This window comes from Rhinolophus hipposideros, assembly GCF_964194185.1.
Source record: "Rhinolophus hipposideros genome assembly, chromosome: 8".
NCBI lineage: Eukaryota > Metazoa > Chordata > Mammalia > Chiroptera > Rhinolophidae > Rhinolophus > Rhinolophus hipposideros.
The window spans coordinates 89,900,921-89,920,736 of record NC_138054.1 but is presented as its reverse complement, the minus strand read 5'-3'; the positions used below and the strand labels follow the sequence as shown (position 1 = coordinate 89,920,736).

Genomic DNA, 19,816 nt, shown 5'->3' with positions numbered 1-19,816 from the left:
ACACCTACAGTGGTGGCCATGATAAAAAGCAAAAGAAAATAATAAGTGTTGATGAGAATGGGGAGAAATTGGAATCTTTGTACGTTACTGGTGGGGATGTAAAATGGTGAAGCTGCTACAGAACAGACCTTGGTAGTTCTCAAACAGGTAAACAAAGTGGCAGCCGGATGGCTCAGATGATTAGAGCGTGAGCTCTAAACAACAGGGTTGCTGGTTCGATTCCCACATGGTCCAGTGAGCTGCACCCTCCACAACTAGATTGAAGACAACGAGCTGTCGCTGAGCTTCCAGAGGGGCGGCCGGATGGCTCAGTTGGTTAGAGCGCAAGCTCTCAACAACAAGGTTACCAATTCAATTCCTTCATGGGATGGTGGGCTGCGCCCCCTGCAACTAAAGATTGAAAACGGTGGCTGGACTTGGAGCTGAGCTGTGCCCTCCACAACTAGATTGGAAGCCGACTTGGAGCTCATGGGACCTGGAGAAACACACTGTTGCCCAATATTCCCCAATAAAATTTATATAAAAAAAAGTTAAACGTAGAATTACCGTATGACCCAGCAATTCCACTGCTAAGTACATACCCCAAAAGAATTGAAAGCAGGGACTCCCACAGGTACTTGTCCACTCATGTTCACAGAAGTATTATTCATAATAATCAAAAGGTAGAAACAACCCAAGTGTCTATTAGCAGATGAGCAGATAAACAAATGGTGTCTATCCACTAAGTGGAATATCATTCAACCGTAAGATGCTGAGTGAAATAAGCCAGACAATAAAGGATAAATATTGTGTCAGTCCCTTATATAAAATATCTAGAGCAAGCAAATTCAGAGACAAAAAAATAATAATACAGGTTACCAAGGGTTGTGGAGAGGGATATGGAGAGTTATTGCCTAATGGCTGTTGAGATTGTTTGGGATAATAAAAACGTTCTGGAAATAGATAATGGTGATGGTTACACAACACTGGCTATACCTATCGCCATTGAACTGTACAACAGAAAAATGTTCCAAATGGTAAATTTTTGCTTTGTGGATTTTACAATTTGAAACAAACAAAAAAACTGGACCAGGGCATTGTCTTGCAGTGACTCCCCCTAACAGAATCAGGGGCCGTAGAGAAGTCTGAGAGTCAGGGAAGCTACCCCTACTTAGGCCCGAGCATAACCGCCCTCAAAAATGTGCAGTCATGGCGGCAGTTTGGTGGCCAAAAGTGGGAGCCCGAAGGTGACTGTCATTGGTGAAAGCCAGTAATGTTGGAGGGTTTTAATTGCTCCCGAATTAATGTGTGTACTTCTCACCCCTGGGACGCCTGGGCTTAATTACTGTCTTAGGTCACATATGCCAAGGAGCCTGGTCCCAGTGGACGGCAGTCCTGATTACGGAGCCCTCACACACTGCAGCAAGACCGGCAGGAAGAAGTGAGGCTGCCACTGGCCGCGGTGGTGCCGGCCTGCCCCATTTCTGGCTGAGGTGAGCTGGAGGGTTCAAGGTTGTACCTGGGGAGTGCTTGCTAAGTTAAGGCACCGCATCAGCTGTCAATGGCCGAGAAGCCCTGGAGGACCTGAACTCACTGAACGCTTCGGGACAGATTTCTACAGGAAAGGAAAAAAATGGGAAGATGGCCTGCAGAGAAGAAAAGACTTATGGACCAGGGGCTGCAGGTGCAAAAGCCGCAGAGGGCTGGGCCGGTATGTGAGGGAAGCAGGCAGGTGGGACCATAGCCACCATAAGTGAACAGCCCTGTGTTGCCTTCTAGGAATGCAGGCCCAGTGTTATTTTCCAATCCACAACTGTACTTTAAATGGGTGCCCGTTATTCCATGTCAATTAGAGCTCAGTAAGGTTGTGTAAACTGCTGACTAGTTCAGTGGGTCCCAATACCTCTTTCCCTGGGCTGCAGGGAGCTTTCCACGCCAAACTTTCTCGTTTCTGTTTAACCATCACAAGTGCTTCACCTGCTCTAAAAGCCTTCCTCCCCTTTCGCTATGTCCTGTGCCACCCTAGATAAGTGTAGCAGTGCCTGTTTCATTTATTCTGAGTAGGAGCCTAAGGCCACGCGTGTGATCATACTCATGCTAATCAATAACCTGAAGTTGTACTCTATTAGCGCAGTTTTACAGATGGGGAAACTGAAGCAGTCGTTCAGTGCAAGGGCCAGAATCCAAACCCATGTCTAACCAAACCTGTGCTCTTGGCCACTGTGGGGGACGGGGAACAGGTGTTGGGGCCCCCACTACTTGGAGAGCTCACTTGGCTGCATCTACAGGCCCCAGCACAGAATTCATAGCCAAGATGGAGGCTCCTGTCACTGCCCTTCCTGCAGTAAGGTCTGTAGACCGTGGTGATTCACTCAGCTACCATCTTCCGGCCTCAGCAGCATTGACTAAAAAAGGGGCAAGGACTGGTTTTTTTTTCAGGGAAAACCGGGCTGCAAACCATGGTCTCCTTGAAACGCCGGAGGTCTAGCTCTGCCTAGTCATCAGCAGCCCTGCACTTACTCCGCACCAGTGCTTCTCAAGCTCATTGCACATGCCGTCAGCTGGGGAACCTCATAAATTGCTGAAGCTTTGGGTTTCACCCCCGAGACCGATTTTCCTGATCTGGGTAATGCAGGCTTTACAAGCTTCTTGTGGGGTGCCAGCGCACAGCTAAATATGAGAACCACTGCCTCACATTTTCAGTTTGCTTTTGAAGAATGTCAGAGATGCAGTAATTTGGGGTTTGGAGGACACAAGTGAGAAGTATGCTTTGTGGAAAAATGTTTGTAATATACAGTTAAAAGTCCAGAGACTACAAATTGGTGCTAATGTTTATTTTAGAAACACGCAAAGTTCCTGTAAACTCATGTGATCCAGACACATCTGACATTCCAGGCCATCGTAAAGCCCAAAAATGTCTTCCTGGAAACTGGAAATTATGCTTCATTTCTACTGGGTCAGAAGTCGTCAGTAAACTGTCGCGACCTGGGGCCTTACCCATCAAGCCCCAGCTCGAAGCCTGCTTTCAGGGTGGATCTCACCCTCCTACTACCTACACTTGCTCTCGAATCCAAGAGTAAGTGCCTTTACCTGCCAGTCATTGTTTTAAAACCAAAGTACCAGAAAATGTTGACATTAAACCAAGTTTAAAAATACTAATGCTGGGGGTATCCCAGTTAGCTCAGTTGGTTAAAGCATGGTGCTAATAACATCAAGGTTGCTGGTTTGATACCTGCATGGGCCACTGTGAGCTGTGCTCTCCTTAAAAAAAACATCCCATACTAACATTGATTTGCTGCTTTAAAATTGGGATAAACATAAACACTCTAGTAGACTGCCAGGTCCAGTTCGATGATTCGCTTCCCTCCAGAATCAACTTTCAGGTAGAAACCAGTCATTACAACCTGGACGGGTGAGTGGGTTAGGTTGTACGTGCGAGAATTGTGCCATGTGAGGTGGAAGTAGGAACCTGCTGTCATTACTCGGATTAATTATGGTTTAAGATGTGTATGGGTGCACCCTTGACAAGGGGTGGACAGTGACGGCTTGGTGACAGGTCAGCCTAACTGGAGTCCTGTTATTGCAATACTCATCCAGGTACCACTGTGAAGCTATTTTGCATCATTAAAATCACTAGTCAGCTGACTTTAAATAAGGTGCTATCCTGCATGATCCGCGTCGGCTTAATCAGTTGGAAGGCCTTACAATTAGGGCCCGAGTTCTGCCTCGAGAGTCGTCCGCCTACGAGCCAGCACCTCATCTGTGCCCGTGGAGCTCTGTCCCGGTCGTCCTGCCTTCTGAATGGCTGCCTGTGCACTTTGGATTTGCTTAGTGAAACCCCATCATCACAGAAGCCAACTCCCTGTGCTCAATCTCTTAACAGATGTATCTTCTACTGATGCTGCTTCTGGGGTTAAATCCTGAAGGACAGGGATAAGCAATGAACAAGAATGTCCACAAGGGGGCTGCCTAGCCTCCCCACCTTGTGTATTAAAACACAATTCAACAGACTTGGATCAAATTGTTTTAGGGGAAGAAAAATAAAATGCTAAAACACCAATCTTCTTCCAGGGGTGGATAGCAACCAAAGCATTTTCTCTTCAAAAGAAATACATTGCCTCACACACTGTACACATTACTCAATAACAGTGCTTTCTGCAACGTTAATCTTAATATGGTCTCCACAACACAGGGGACACCGCCTACTGCAGCTTTTGCGCACTTGAAGTAAGGTCAGTGAAACTGAGGAATGGAATTAAATCCCCCCCCCCCCCTTTTATTTTATTTTTTAAGGAGGGCGCAGCTCACAATGGCCCATGCAGGGATCAAACCAGTAACCTTGGTGTTAGCACCACGCTCTAACCAACTGAGCTAACCGGCCACCTCTTGGAATTCAATTTTAGTTTAAACAGGGTTCCGAGATCTCTAGATGTCCCACCTCCCTTTTAATCACTCTCTTACCTGTTTCTCCTACCTAGCACCAAGAACCTACATTCAGTCTTGCCCAGGATGGTTCGCTTACTCCAGCAGGCCCTCTGGTTTGGACGTCATGTGACCTAGAAACCACTGCCCTTGAGATAACCTGTAATAGCTCTGCGACTGTATTTTCTCCCAAATAAGACATAGGAAATTGGAAGTCACCCTGCCTCCCAGCTCTGACCCAACTTCTATTGAAGGAAATGGCCGACACACCTCCTTCCTCTCACCTTTTGCCTCAACTGCCCTTCCAAGGACTCATGCAAATGTCAAGAAACTCCTGGTACCCCTTTTCAGGACACAAAGCCTCTAGCTCTTGCAGGCCTACTGCAACGCCCCATGACACAGAACACGAGGACAGACTGTCCTATACGCATACACACAGAGTATTCCTACGGGCCACTGAAGCCTTTTTATTTTGCACATAAAACCACTGGGGATCTTGCCTGGGAAGACCTCGGAGATTACAATGTAGGTACACTTGGCTCCGGACACTTGGGAAGTGAGGTGAGAAACACAGTGACTCAGGCCAAACACAAGACTACAGAGCTACGGTTTCCAGCAGGGTTCCAGGTGGTCGAGTTCGGCTTTCGTGGTTCTAAAGAAGCAGTGAGTACATCATGGGGATGGGACAGGGCCGTTACCTAGCAGAGGCCCCTGCAGTGTCAGCTGGGGTGGGGGTGGGGGTGCTCAAGCTGCCCGTGTGGACACCAGGAGCAGAGGTCTACTTGGCTGACCAGTGACCAGGGCTCAGAGGCTCCTGCCAGGAGCTTACTTGGCGAGCGGGTTTCTGAAGTTCCTGCCGGCAAACCTGGCCTTGCTGCCCAGTTCCTCTTCAATTCTTGGGAAGCAGGATGGAGAGAGAGGGAGGGAAAAACAGAGAAGTCACATCTCACTGCATTAAGTTTCCTCATCCAGAGATGTAGTCAGATACACCACCTACCCGGAAGTCGAGACCCCAGCACCTGCACACTCTGTCCAACTTATCCTCTCAACTTGAGCTCCGAAATGCAGGAACAGAAAAGCGTACCGCTCCCATCCTCCCAACTTAGCCGGGAAGTGGTAGCCTACCTGCTGCCCCTTCTCTCCCCATCCCCCTCAATGTTTTTGAAGGACAAAGTAAAAGAAATGTCAGAATTGCTATTTCTTTAAACATAATTTTCTTTTTTTTAAATGAAAAGACAACCAGTGTCTTCAACAAGTAAGTGGCATGGGGAAAAGAGGAGGGGACCTTATGAGAGTGAACGTGGGATCTTGGGGAGATTGAGTAGATACACAGACTGGGTACTGACACTACAGAATTATTACTAACTTCGGGCACTATAATGGTAGAGTGGTTATGTTAAACAAATAATCTGTATCTGAAAAAGATACAAAGTATTTATAGGTGAAACCACAAGATGCCTGGATAGTTTTAAAGAAGGGGTGAGGTGGGGGGTTTCCCCTGCAAGACTGGAAAAAGTAACAAAGGGGAGGGCAAGTCTCCAGTGTTTGGGAGCCTCCTAAGGATAGATTGAGGACACAACTGAGACAAAAATGGGGGGACCAGAACGTCTCAAGGCACTCAGGGGAAACCCTGCCTTTGGCCCTTCAGCAATTTTCTTCACCTCTCTGAACCCGATTTCCTTGCGCACCAAACAGGGGGGCTGAATTAGATAATCACTAAGGCTCCCGTAACTTCTGACTGTCCACAGGGAGTCTGTTCCCTCTCCCGCCAGCAGGTGGCAGCACCATATGGGACAGGCTCCTGCTTTGGGGCGATGAGCAGGTTGTTCTAGCCGCACCTGCCAAGCCTAACAGTGCTCAGCCCCCCCGCCCCGAGATCTGTAATGCGCCCCAGAGCCAGGAGCTCCTAGTGAGGCATCCTTTTTACCTGAGGAGCTGGTTGTACTTGGCCAAGCGCTCAGATCGGCAAGGAGCACCAGTCTTGATCTGGAAGGAGAAAAGGTCACGTTGCTTACAGTGGGTGCTTTAGGCAAGGGGAGGGCGCCGTGGCAGTTTCTTAGGGAGGATCCCAGGAAGAAGGGCACAAGGGGCATCCAGGACCCCCCCCCGCCCCCCGCCCGGAGCTGTGTTCAGGAAGTTGACATCAGAGAGCAGAGACAAGGACCGGCTTTCGTTCCAGGGAGCGCTTTACCTGCCCGGTGCAGAGCCCCACCACCAGGTCGGCAATGAAGGTGTCTTCAGTCTCCCCAGAGCGGTGGGACACCATGACACCCCATCCATTGGACTGGGCCAGCTTGCATCTAGAAGCCAGGAAACAACCGCCGGCCTGACTCCACCTCCCGGGCACAAGAGCCCCCTCTGCCCTGCTGATGCCATGACCCACCATCCCTGGCAGGAGGCAGGGGAGGGGCAAGGGCCTAGGAGCAGCCAGCTCGTTCTCAACTCCTGGGGAACGTGACGGCCCTCGCCCACTTCTGAACTCACATGCTCTGAGAACATCAGCCCTCTAGTCAGGTTTGAAAAATGGGGTTCAGCCTTCTGAAGGGGAGAGAGACCTGTCCCCTTTTACGTTCTCCGTGTGAAATTAAGGATTAGGCCACAACAGCCAACATCTCAGCCCCCTTGGTGCCAGCAAACTTTAAAAGCCACCCCCCTTTCAAATCTGAAATCCAGTTCCAGTTAAGAGGGCTCTCAACACCAGAAAGGGGCTCTTGTTCAGGTTCAGCCCCTCACTCCGTGATAGCTGCTCCCGAGGACACTTACGCCTGCAGGGACTCGGTCACTGAGCCGATCTGGTTCACTTTGAGCAGGAGGCAGTTGCACGACTTCTCGCTCACGGCCTTGGAGATGCGCTTCGGGTTGGTCACCGTGAGGTCGTCACCCACGACCTGGATTCCCGCGCTAGCAGTGAAATTCCGCCATGCTTCCCAATCATCCTGGTCGAAGGGGTCCTCGATGGACACCACTGAGGAAACGAGAGCCACGCTCCATCAGTGGGGCCCCCCGGTGTGAACCCCAACCCCACAGCCTTTTCCCTCCCGAATCGCTGCTCACCTGGCCTCACACCTGTCTCACCTAAGGAGCAGGACCTGCTCCTGTGACAGGGCACAGAAGTAAGCTGCAATCCTGGGACCTCACACTTACTACATGCGGTACCGACCTGCCCACAGGGGTGCGAGATTAGTGCCATCGAGAATAAGAACAGAGCTATGGACTCAGAAGGCCGAGGACCGGGTCTGCATCTCGGCTCCACCTTGAGCAAGTTATTCACTGAGTGGTTCCTCGCAGCAGCTTAGAATCCCTTGTCTGAAACCTCACTCCGCCATTTGCTGAGTACCCTCGGGCAACTTCCTGACCTCTCGGTGCCCTGGGTTCTGTCCTTATAAACCAGTATGAAGAGTCCCCACCTATCCTGGGTGTACTGAGTGAGTGCCCAGCTCACAACGTACATAATAAAGCTCACTTTCCTCACGTGTATGACAAAGCAAGAGATGGCTGTGACAGTGACAGCAGGCGATCACACTGCACACACCTTATCAGTGTCACTGCTGGCCAGCACCGAAGACCAGCTCCTGACTCCTTTGCAGCATCAAAGCACCTGTAACGCCCTCGGTGCTCTGTGCGCATCAGAACCAGAGAAGGCCCCTCCCCTCCATGGGGCGGCGTGTGGCATGGACACACCCACCACTCTCACTCTGTGTCCATTACCCGCTGGCCCAGCTGCAGCTGTCCTGATGCCCGCCAGTGGCTGGACGGGAGACGGTGACCCAGAAGCACTCACCTGGGTAATCCTTGACGAAGGACTTGTACAGGTTGGCCAGCTCGTCAGGGGTGATGTACCTGCTGGGATCGTCAGGCGACTTGAAGTCCAAGTCATACTTCCCCGACCGGAAGAACTCGGAGGCAGCTACGTCCATGCCAATGACCACCTTATCGGTGTAGCCGGCTTTCCCGATGGCGTTCTTGAGCAGCTCGAGGGCTGGAAAGATAGTGGCGACAGGTATGGACACCGGGCAGGCAGACAGTTTCCTAACAGCTGCCAAGTAGGAACCACAACAAAGACCAAGAGATGCTCGGCCCCAACCACCAGTTACCAGGTTTCCCGTTACTTTTTTTCCTCGGGGGCAAGAAACCACCGGTCAGCGTGCCTGGCACATCACCAAGTGGGAAACCCGGCTTTGACTCTGACTCTCGTGGATAGACGCTCCCAAATTTAGCGCCCAGGAACGCCACGCTGGCCAAGATACAGTTACAGTGACCAGCTGGGACCAGCTGTCCCGAGGAACAGGCTTTAAATAGAGCAAGGCTGGGAGCCAAGTCAGAGCTGAGCGGGGGGGGGGGGGGGGGAGAGCCAAGGACGACGGGGCCCCCCCCCTAGACTGTGCCTTACTGGGCAGCGCTGCCTGGAGGGAAACAGACAAAAACTTGGGGCTCCCGTTCCACAGCAAAGAACCCCAAGCTGTTAGGTTAAACCATGTGAAAGGACCATTTTTTATAAGTCAAAATGGCTGAACACCAGCAATTTCCTCTGGCTGACCCAAAGGGCAAGATGGATATTTTGTCATTAGGTGCCCCTGAAGGTGACAAAAGATGTTTGAACCCCCCTTTTCCTTCTAAACAAAAAACCCAGCCGTGAAGTCTTGTTCTAAGACTTTCTGTACCCTCTACTCAATTCTCACATTGAATTCTGTACCTAAAGACTCAAAGCAAAACAGAGCTTGTGTGAGCAGCCCCGTGGTTGAATGAACTAAAGGGGTCGATCCCAGTGCTGACCACACAGCATCTCCTCGGACACAGAGCAGATTTCAAACCTTTGCTATTGCCAGGTGGGGCAAGAAAAACAAACTGCCTCTCTGGGGCCCTCAGCCCAATTTGAACAAACCATCAGGCCATTCACAAGTCACCCCAATAAAGAAATTCCTTGCTATTTTTCCCTTTTAATGAAGCGCTAGCTCCCATATCCCTCCCCTAAACTGTTTGCATTTTGCTACTTGATGAATGAAGGGTGGAAAGACCAACGCTCCGTGGGTGGCAGACGTGGAAGACTGGCCGACAGAGGGGGGCAGTGCCGCAGAATTAGGGGTTCCCTCTAGAGCTTTACCTTCTTTATTCTCCAGGATGTTGGGAGCAAAGCCACCTTCATCCCCCACGTTGGTGGCGTCTTTCCCGTACTTCTCCTTGATGACGTTCTTCAGGTTGTGGTACACTTCTGCGCCGATGCGCATGGCCTCCTTGAAGTTTGCCGCCCCGACTGGCAGGATCATGAACTCCTGCATGGCCAGTTTGTTGCCAGCGTGAGAACCACCATTGATGACATTGAAGGCCTGGAGAGACACAAAGAGAAGTACAGCCCCTGGCCCAGAGAAGCCCATGGAGCGGCGGCAAGCCCAACATTCAAGTGCACAGCCACATGTGGCTACGGAACGCTCTCCCGACATCTGTAGTCACCACCACCAGAGGAGCTCCATTCTAAGCACTGGCCACTGGCTCAGCGGATGCACACAGCCACCAAGTACAATTTCCACCCCCCCATCAACCATAATAAAGGACTTGGGGGGCAGGGAAATTGAGTCACTTGCTCAAGGTCACTCCTGGCAAGTGGCAGAGGAACTGTCTGCCGCTGAGACCTCCAGAGCCTGCTGTGTCGGAAAGCCACGGGTGGATGGTCTTGGGGCCCTGGGAGAAAGCGAATGCTCTGCTCATCTGGGAAGTTCAAAGCCACTCACCGGAACCGGCAGGATGACCTCGGCATTGCCAGCCAGGTCAGCAATGTGGCGGTACAGGGGCACCCCCTTTTCAACAGCTCCAGCCTTGCAGACTGCCAGGGACACCCCCAGAATGGCATTCGCTCCGAATTTAGCTACAACAGAACAGTCAGAGTGAGTATTTCTCTCACCACCTTGTCCCCTCCTGCCTGCCGCCTATGACCACGCCGTGGCTGGGATCCTGAACCACGTCCTTTCCACGTTCCAGTCAGTCCGAAATGCAAACAACACCCCCTGCAGACCATCTGCTTTTTCCCCGAAGAAAGCCCTTTCTTTGGTGTATGGAACTCTGCAAGTTCCGTAAGTTGCTTTAGGCCAAAGGACAACCCTCATTTGAGTAACCCTAAGACGTGCTGCGGTCACCTTGTTATACTCGTGATATTTAACACTTGATTAAGGTGAATGAGGCAAGACAACAAAGAGACCACAGGTGGTCCTGGAGTTCACCGTCAGAGACTACGTGGCCTCTTCCCACAGGATGCAAAAGGTCTCCGGGAGATCCACCACCTCCCAGGCCAAGATCCACCTCGCCACTCACATTTATTTTCCGTCCCATCCATCTCGATCATCAGTTTGTCAATCTTCTCCTGCTCCACGACACTCAGTTTCTATGGGGAGAAGGGAAGATAAGCTGCTTGGGGGAACAGTGATGTCACTCTATCTGTATGACCTTTGCACTTCTGTCATGGATTCGGTAAAACACTGAAACTGTCCAAAGTCTGAATCAGTTTTGTTATACATTTACTTGGTAAGCCAAAAAGGGGGGGAAATCAAGAGTAAACGAGGAGATACAAAGCTGCCCTTCACTTGCTGTAATAGTCATCAGCCATGTCTCCAAGCACCAGCAGGCCAAGAATGAAATGTAGGAGACATGATCCTTGTGTCACAAAGGTCACAAAAAAATTACATGAGACAGACCATCTGGAGTGTGCTGAGTAGGCATTACTACAAAGCAGGATGATTGGGGGCAATAAAAACCACAACTCATTGTTCATGCATGTGAGCCCTGCTCTTCAAAGGCAGGCTACACCCTGCGCCCCTCTTGGTGACCTTCATGGAAGGCGAACTTCACCAGCTGATGGGAGAGGATTTCTGCAGGGGTTCAAAATCACTTAGCAAGCAGCTGATAAAAATGAGTATTTTGGGTGAGATTATAAAATAGTGAAACTAGTGTCTTGAAAACTGGCTCAAAGTTTTAATGAAAATTGGTATAGCTTTAAAAACATAATTGAATCATAACCATGTGTTATTTTATTCATAGTCTTCCTTATATAAAAACTAAAAAAAATGTATGTACATATAAAAACGATCTATAACTCCATCATACCATGTGAACAATTTGGCATCTTCTGCATTTTTAACAAGGCATCTTTGGAAAAAGTCAGGAGTCCCAAGCAGATGGCCTCAGAGACCAACCCTCACTAATGAGAGTTTGACTGAAGTGTGTTCCAAGGGGAAAAAAATGCCCAGGAAAGCCCTGCGTGTGGTCAGTCCCGCCAGTAAGGACACAAGGCACAAAATGTGGAGGTGCCCAGGAGACGGGGACAGAGGGTATGCTGGCAAAGCAGAAACAAGAAACTGTGTCTGGGGACCAATTAGAGTGCCACCGAGATCAGGCCAAAATAAGCAAGCCGGGGAGACAGGAGCCCGCCTGCCACTGGTGCAGATGACTCAAGGAGGGAGACTATGCCCAGAAACGGAACAGGCTGTGGTGGGTTTCAGCCTCGACAAAGCTTCTCCAGCAGGGGCTTTCAAATCGCTCTCTGCGCAAGTGCTACAGCAGTTTGGGGGATGATAAATGAGGCAGAACTGCCGAGCAGGTCAGGGTCTGGGCCTCCAGCCCTACTTCACCCACAGCAGCTCTATTTTTAGTTTGAGATACTGAGGTTCCCAGGGAGACGTTATTTAACAAGCGTTCCACTGTGAAAGCCAGTGGAAATATAGTAAGTAATTCCAGTTCATGAAAAATGAGTCAGTCACTGTGGACACTACGTCTAGCACCCCTGGATCTTAACTTCCCAAAGGTCAAGGTAGTTGGGGGGAAAAAAACCAAGGCTCTAAGGCAGTGTCCCAGCCCTCGGATACAATTCCATGCGCTGTTAGTGTGGACACACAGACGGTGGGTTAGAAAAGGCAAAATGATTCTCATGCTGACAGGGATCCAATCGGCTTCTTCAGCGCTCAGAATAAGCTCTTCCAGACAGGAAAGGCCACTGGCTAGGGAGAGGCTCTGACGCATTAATATACATTAGTTATCAGGAGGCGGGTCCTACCTTGCTAATCAGGGCAGGCGCAATAGTTTTATTGATGTGCTCAACAGCCTTTGAGACACCTAGAAGGAACAATCAAATCAAATTACTGACATTAATGGGAAAACAGGCTTGAGCAACGCTGCTGGAGAGAACCGCTATGATGCCAACCCAGGCAGTCAGACACCCACCAAAGACCTGCAACAGCACCTCCTTCAAGGCCCCATGTCCCTCTCCCCTGAAATCGGGAGAACTTTCTGGCCCAGTCTGAGTGCTCTTACCTAGGACCCCCAGGGTTAGACCGCACACAGAGCAACCTCAGGATGTCTGAGGGGACATTAGTTGGCAAGACCATGCACTGGATACATCAGCTGCAGGGACTAAAGGATGCCCAATGCATTACCTGTGTGCACAAGGCTGGTGCCAGGAACTCATTAATATACTTAACGGGTCTGGAGACACCTGACCAGTAGAGATCGACAGAGAAGGAAACAAGAAACAGAAGAAAAAAGGTGTGAAGGACACCAAGGCGCTTGTGACCGAGTGACAGAGAGGAAACAGGAACCCGGGAGAATATGGATGGACCAGGAATCCATCCTCATTACAATCAAGGCACAGCAAGCACTGTCCTGCTTTAAATAAGTACCAGCCTGGGCTATGTGCCATGGCAACCCGTGGGAGGGCCTCTAGAACTTCAAGTAGGACTGCAAACCCTGCCTGCCTGCCTGCAGCACATTGGCTGGGACTCTGGCACAGGGTTTCCCAATGTCTTTGCATGACCACACCCCCAGCCCTGCCCCTTTAAGACTTTTCTCCTAATTGTCCTCCCCCAAAGGCATAATGTGGTCTTTTGTGGGCCACAAACCACAGTAGTATTGTAAGGTGTTTTTTTTTTCCTCACCCCAGAACCAATTTCCACCCTGGGGGGATCGTGCTCCAATGAGATGGCACAGCCCAGCCCTCCCTGCTTTTCTGTAATTGGGCTACTGGGTTCTACCTATAAAAAGGTGAACTTGCAGGAGCTCTAAGAGGTCAATCTGCACAGAGCGCCCTCCAGAGGCTGGCTCTGGCACGGAGTGGCGCTTGTGACGCAGTCAACAGAAAAATCAATCTAGAATGACTGATCCATTAATGGGGAGAGGTTAGCCACACCTTCCAGACCCGAGGGCGCATGGTCTGGAAGGCCCAGAGCCCTCCAGGGAGGCTGACAGGGCTTTTCGGTAGTTAGCCCACGTCTTCTTATCCTGAGGGTCTCGGGCCTACCCAGGAGGTTTTCACAGAAGGGAGACAAAGCACAGTAAAATCAGCATTAAAACTCTTGCCTGCGTTTACAGGCTTAGGGATCCTGGAGCCAATAAGCCAATTTGCCAGCTCTTCTGTGGGCAGGGTACGTACTTGCCGTAACATGGGCCAAACCAGAGGCATCCCACCCTCAAATACAAGTCACACGGAGTGGGGGAGGCTGTGACAGGCCTGGAGCAGTGGTGGAGGCGTGAAGACGTGAAGACACACGGCAGCCACGCCACAGGCAGCCTGGGGGTGCTACTCTTACCTTTCCCCAGGTAGCGCGTTTTGTCATTGTCCCGGAGCTCGAGCGCCTCGTAGATGCCAGTTGAGGCACCGCTGGGCACAGCAGCTCTGAAGAGGCCTAGATGTTGAGGGAGAAGAAAAACAGTTAACAGTTAAACAGTTCCAGCCCTCACTCACTCCCCCCCACTCACAGATGGGGTTGTCGTGAGCAAATACTGCTTCTTCCTTCCACCAACTGGGAGACTCAGATGGTCTGTTCTTGACTTTCACGTTTTTATGACTCTGCGATGCAGACCCCAAAGCAAAGCTGATGAATTTCTCTAGTTTAGAGCAGAACTTCTCAAATTTTAATGTGCACATGTATCACCTGGGGTTTTGTTAAAATGCACATTCTGATACGGGAGGTCCGCCAAGTGTGTATTTCTAACAAGCTCACCTCGCTGGTGCCCTGCAGCTGGTCTGGGAACCACCCCATCCCAGCAACAGAAACACTGAGCCACTGAGGGAATTTAAGGCCTAGCAGCTATATTGAAGTTAAAACAATTCAGTGGATCTTACTTTACCCAATATATCCCAAAAGTTATCATTTAATCTGTAATCAGTAGAACACTATGAGGCATTTTAGACAGTCCAGCTCGAGAGAAGTGCTCCTAAGTCACTCCTGAACAACTCTGAGATTGAGTTCGAGCCTTGCAAGTGTTGGCTCAAGAGGAAATCTCTACAGTTCCTTTGTTTTAGTTTAAGCAACGAGAAATCCTATTTGGGGGGTTCTCTGCATAATAAAAAACCAGGGTAGATTGGGGGGAAAGGAATCAATGCAATCTAGGAGCAGTTTACTAACAGAAGAACACAATTCAGCACTGAACCAGTCTTGCAGACACAGAAACCAGCCATCTGGCTAAACCTAGACTGTGGAGAAGATGGCAAATCTTGGAGGACAGATAGCGTCACGAAAGGTACTGCACAGATCTGGTCGCATGGGCAGACAGGTTTAGGGGAGCAGAAAGTGTAGGCAGCCACCTGCCGCTACCTCAAACTGTAAAGCATTTTCCTCTCTAAGGTACATGAAAAACGGGCGGGTGTGAAGGCAAACAGAGAAAAAATCTCACCCAGGCAGTTTAATTGAACGATGTGTTAGTATACCCATGTCCTTGCCATGACGGCGTGTTGAGTAGGACACACGGTCTTCATGACACAGGCCCTGGCTCTCTATGTATACATGAGGTACAGGACTAGGTGAAGAAGTGACGAAAGCAATAGTGACCCTAATGTCAACTATGGACGTTGGGTGGTAATGTGTCCACGCAGATCTGACTGTAACAAGTGGACCACTCTGGTGGGGGACGCTGCAAGTGGGGTGTATGGGAACTCTGTACCCTCTGCTCAATTTTGCTGTGAACCTAAAACTACTCTAAAAAAATAAATTCTAAGAAGTAACGTAAGGCTGACAAATCCACTACCTGTGTTTTGAAAAGAATTAAGACACACAAGAAACTTCCAGTTATTTACATTTCAAAAAATGTTAATTTGTCATTTTAAAGTGCTTCAAAGAAATGTCCCACTCCCAACAATCTTCTAATGTTGTGGGTCTTTTTTCATTGTTGTTTCAAGTCTGATAATTTCTAAGCAGAAAGTTCCATTACTGACTAAGCAAGTCAATCTCATAAGATGCAAGGAAATTCTCAGCACCCTCCGAAAACCCCTGGTATTCGCCACAGAACACATGCTCAGAAGAAACCCCCACTCTGAGGGAGTAACCACAGGCAGACTCCTGCCCTGTGATACGTAGACTTGAGGGGCCTTCTTTCCCTGGGCAAGGGTGAGGGGAAGGGAGAGGAGGGCTGGGCAGGGAGGGGTGGAGGTTCCACAGCCAGGACTGTGATTCACAGATGACTCAGCTCTGACTGGCAGGTCCACGTGCTCAGCTCCACGGGTGATTCTGCCGAGAGCTCCGCTTCCAACCTCACCCATCACCTCCATTTTGAAAACAGCTGAGACACGGGTGGAGCTAACACAGGGCTACAGAGACACTGGATTTTCTTTACAACTGAAACTCCAGGAATTCAAAATTAACATCCTTGCCTGTGAGCTTCTTCTTTATTGTGAATGTTTTATTTGGTTATTTTTGTTTACAACTGGATTTTCTTAAAGTCAGAAAAGGGGAGAACTTTTACGAGTCCCCATTCGATTCTTTTTCATGTGGGCAAACTCCTCCCAGGGGGACCTGTAGCAGGTAAAACTAAAGGCCTCTGAAATGTCCCAACACCAGAAAGTAAAAACTGTCCCTGATCCCTGGTTTAAGTGTAATTTCTGGAAACAGAGATGGCAGTTCTATATTTGCACTTGCTGATATGGTCACATCAAGCTGTGAAGCAAACTAGTGATGGGCCCTTTTAGGGACAAGGTATCCTCTTACTTCCCTACCTCCCTGATCTAGGAAGCAGCAAGAGAAGGACTCCATGCCTCAAAACCCACAACCCCCGTGGGGAATCACAACCTGCCAACATGTGCAGACAAGAAGGAAAGGCTTTTACAGTAACAGACTCTCTCTTGCCTAAGGCTCTGTCATTTTAAGGAAGTTTCTTTTTAAAAATGGAGCCTGGTGGCAGGAACTACAGAAGCAAAGGTGGCACATACCTTTTGAGGTGCAGAGATCCACCTCCACAGTGGGATTCCCACGAGAGTCAAAAATCTCTCTGGCATGGATCTTGAGAATAGACATGGTGAATTTCTGTAGGGGAAACAGTTCACATTTTCCATAAACCATAACACAGCCTCGGTTCATTCATTCAAAGGGTCACTTCTCAGGATTCCTAGACTAAAAGATTCTACACTGGACTAAAGATTGGATGTAGGAAGGCTGGCTAGAGTGGGGAAAATGCCTGCTGGAAAGCAGTGGGAATTGCTCCTAAGAAGTAAGTTAGGCCCAGCTCAGCAAGGCCTCAAACCCCAGCAGTCAGGCCTTGTCCTGTAACAAAGGCTGGCACGGAAATGGAGCAAGTCAGGACCAAGGGGACTTGAAGGTCACAAGCAAAACCATCTAAGATGAAAAAATGGGGGGTAGGGAGAGAGAACAGGGGGAAACTGAATTCGTAATGAATTACAAGTTTGGGATCTATTTCATCAAGTTAAACTTGAGGCAGCAGGAGAATGTTCAACTGGTGGATATTAGATAATCAGAAACTGTTGAGTTTGGAGACCAGGGTGAGTTCCCTGGTCTGTGCACTGTGATGGTTGCTACCACCAATTTCTGGGTTTTTCAAAACTCACAGAACTCGGTCTTTAGTAAGATAGGACACATCGATAAGGACATCTAATTAGTATTTCTTTCGAAGGGCATTTTACCTCACTTAAAAAAAACGTAATTATGAAATGTCATGATTTCTAAATAAAGATTCAAACTTTGAACACCAGGATACTCCAAGGGAAGTGTCTTCCTTTCTTTTTAAACATTGTTTTCTTTTTCAATTACAGTCGACACACAATGTATTAGTTTCAGGTGTACCACATAATGAGCAGACATTTACATAACTGGAAGAGTCTTCCTTTCAAAACACTGTCCAACAGCAAGTCCTCAAAGAAAGCCCCTCTCTCGCTTTTTTCTCTAAGGAAGAAAGTGCACAACTGTAGAACTGAAGCGTGGATGAGAGGAACTGAATTAGTGTTCAGAAGCCATTATTTAGCTGGGCTCCCCTCCACTGTCTTCTCTGCAATGTTCTGAAGCAGCAAACGGCATCTTTCTTTAAGTTTCAAAATTAGATACTGAGGTCTCTTCTGTGGCTTTGTTGTCTGTGTAACAATGGAGTTTTATTCATTAGGGGATAAAGAAGTATCTAGTTTTTATCTACAAGCTTACAAAAAGGCAAATTTGTTTAAACATATTTTTTAGTTTTAAAATTTTTAGTCACCTTCTGAGTTTTGGCAAACTATGTATCTGTGTAAATTTCCATCACCCAAAAAAGTGCCCTCAGGCTGTTTTCAGTCAACCTCCCCCCACCCCCAGGCCACCACGGATTTATTTACTTTGTAGAGTTTACGTGCACTTTTAAACGTATCTTCATCACACTATCTCAGCAGACAGTCGTGAAGAGCTCAGTTTTTGTTTCATTTTAGTGATACAAGACAACGTGACCCGCAACATTGCATCCCGTGAAAACCAAATTCAGCTCGTGTCTGAACTGGATAGAAACGCGGAGTCCACAGCGTTCGGCAGCTCGGGCGCGGCGGGAGGCTGGCCTGACCTGCCGCCTTCACAGCTTTTCACGTGCCCACCGTGAACCCCGGACCCGGGGCAGCACGAGTGGACCGCGCGGGCAGGGCCTAAGGCGCCCCGGAGGCAGGTCACCTAACGGCCCACGGCGCGGAGGAAGCTGCGAACGGGAAGCGTTAAAGCACATGCTCTTTCCGTCCGCTCGGGGCCGAGTCCCGGGGGCGGCGCAGCCCAGTCCGATGTCGGCCAGGTCGCCGGGGGGCTTCCCAACTATCCAGCGGCTCCGCCGCAGTCTCCCGAAGAATAGGCACCTTCTAAAGCTGTATCAGTCCCCGCTGCTTCCAGAGTCGGGACGCGCCCGACACCAGCCGGGGGCCGGGGCTGCTGGCGGGGGAGGGGCGCGCAGCTCCCCCCTTCTCGGCCCCTTCCTCCATTTTAGGACGGGCCCGGCGGGAATGGGCACGCAGGGTGGGGCCGGTAGCTCCCTCAGCCCCTTCCACTCTAACGCCTCGTCGTCCTGCGTTCCATTTCTGACCGCCTAGCACAGTGATGCGGCCCCGTCACTCCTCCATCACAGGGTGATCCCTCCGGAGACAGCCGGCGCCGCGGGGGGCGGGGGGCGGGGGGAGGGAGGCGCGCACGTGCCGAGACGCCCTGCCCACGTCCCCACTGAACTCACAGGCACGCTAAGGGGCAGGAGCCCCCGGAGGACCCACGCGCCGCGTGCCTCAGGCGCGTGCTAGGCAGCCCTGTCCCTAGTCCTTACCTGACCGCAGGATGTCGCCCCCCGGGAAAAAAGCAGAGTGCTGCAGACACGGAGGTCGAGCTTACTAAGGACCGAGGTCTGAGCGCCCCGAGTCCCCTGAACGCGTCTCTGCACCGACTGCCCACACTTCCTGTTCAGCTCTGGGAGACCCCGCCCACTTCTCGCTCCCCGGCCCGCCCCCTCCGCTCCGCCTCGCCATTGGCCCCGTGCGCCGTCACTCAGGGCCTCGCGGGAAAGGGCTGGGACTGCAGCCCTCGCAACCGCCGGGAGGAGGGGTTGACGACCCACGGAGGTGGGGCGGGGGGGTTGGGGGGGGCCCTGGCTCCGCAGAAACTATATTGGGGTGCGGGCAAGCCCGGGCCCACCTTCCCTCTCGGCCCCCTTTGGGGTGTGGCTGAGCCGGGTCTGTGGCACCAGGACCCCATGAGAGGGGCGGGGTGGCGAGGCCGGCATGAGGGCTCGGGGCTCCATCACGTACTCCGAGTCCCGCACGCACGCAGCGTCGCTCCGGCTCCGCACGTCCGACCCACGACCTTGACGACGACCTTCGCGTCCCGCCCTTGCCGCTCCGCCTCTCCTCGCCCCGCGGCGTGGTGTCGGAGACCCCGTCGGCCCAGGGACGCTGGCGGCCACGGGTCCCCCCCAGCCAGGTCCGGGGCCGCAGGGCCGTGTGCCTGGGGCGCGTGTGTCCTCCGGCGCCTGTGATCGGAGCCTTTGTCCTTGAACAAAATATGAGGCTTGCATATCAGGCCCTGAAGGCCGAAAGGAAGTTCACTTTCCTTTAATTACAGCTAATATGCTTTTTGAGAGCTTCATGCGCATAGGGCACATCTTCTTGTGCGTCCCCGGGGTTAGTTCATTTTTTAGCTCTTGTTAATGTTGTGCCTTGAGAGGG

At 50.7% G+C, this 19,816-nt stretch overlaps 1 protein-coding gene across 2 annotated transcripts in view; it reads right to left on the bottom strand.

The window, feature by feature from the left end:
• ENO1 (enolase 1) overlaps nt 1-19,065 on the bottom strand; it is a 29,358-nt gene extending 10,293 nt beyond the window's left edge. The window contains exons 1-12 of one of the 2 annotated variants that reach the window (XM_081057649.1): nt 18,922-19,065; nt 16,583-16,676; nt 13,968-14,063; nt 12,440-12,498; nt 10,705-10,774; nt 10,128-10,261; nt 9,503-9,725; nt 8,183-8,380; nt 7,165-7,366; nt 6,593-6,701; nt 6,329-6,387; nt 5,231-5,296 (exon numbers count right to left, since the gene is read on the bottom strand). In XM_081057649.1, coding sequence (XP_080913775.1) covers nt 5,231-5,296; nt 6,329-6,387; nt 6,593-6,701; nt 7,165-7,366; nt 8,183-8,380; nt 9,503-9,725; nt 10,128-10,261; nt 10,705-10,774; nt 12,440-12,498; nt 13,968-14,063; nt 16,583-16,667 — 1,301 coding nt within the window. In that variant the 5' untranslated portion in view covers nt 16,668-16,676; nt 18,922-19,065. Of the gene's footprint in view, nt 1-4,842; nt 5,297-6,328; nt 6,388-6,592; nt 6,702-7,164; nt 7,367-8,182; nt 8,381-9,502; nt 9,726-10,127; nt 10,262-10,704; nt 10,775-12,439; nt 12,499-13,967; nt 14,064-16,582; nt 16,677-18,921 lie in introns of those variants that run through there. The other variant, XM_081057648.1, reaches the window with a different exon arrangement.
• Nucleotides 19,066-19,816: the final 751 nt, after the last annotated feature.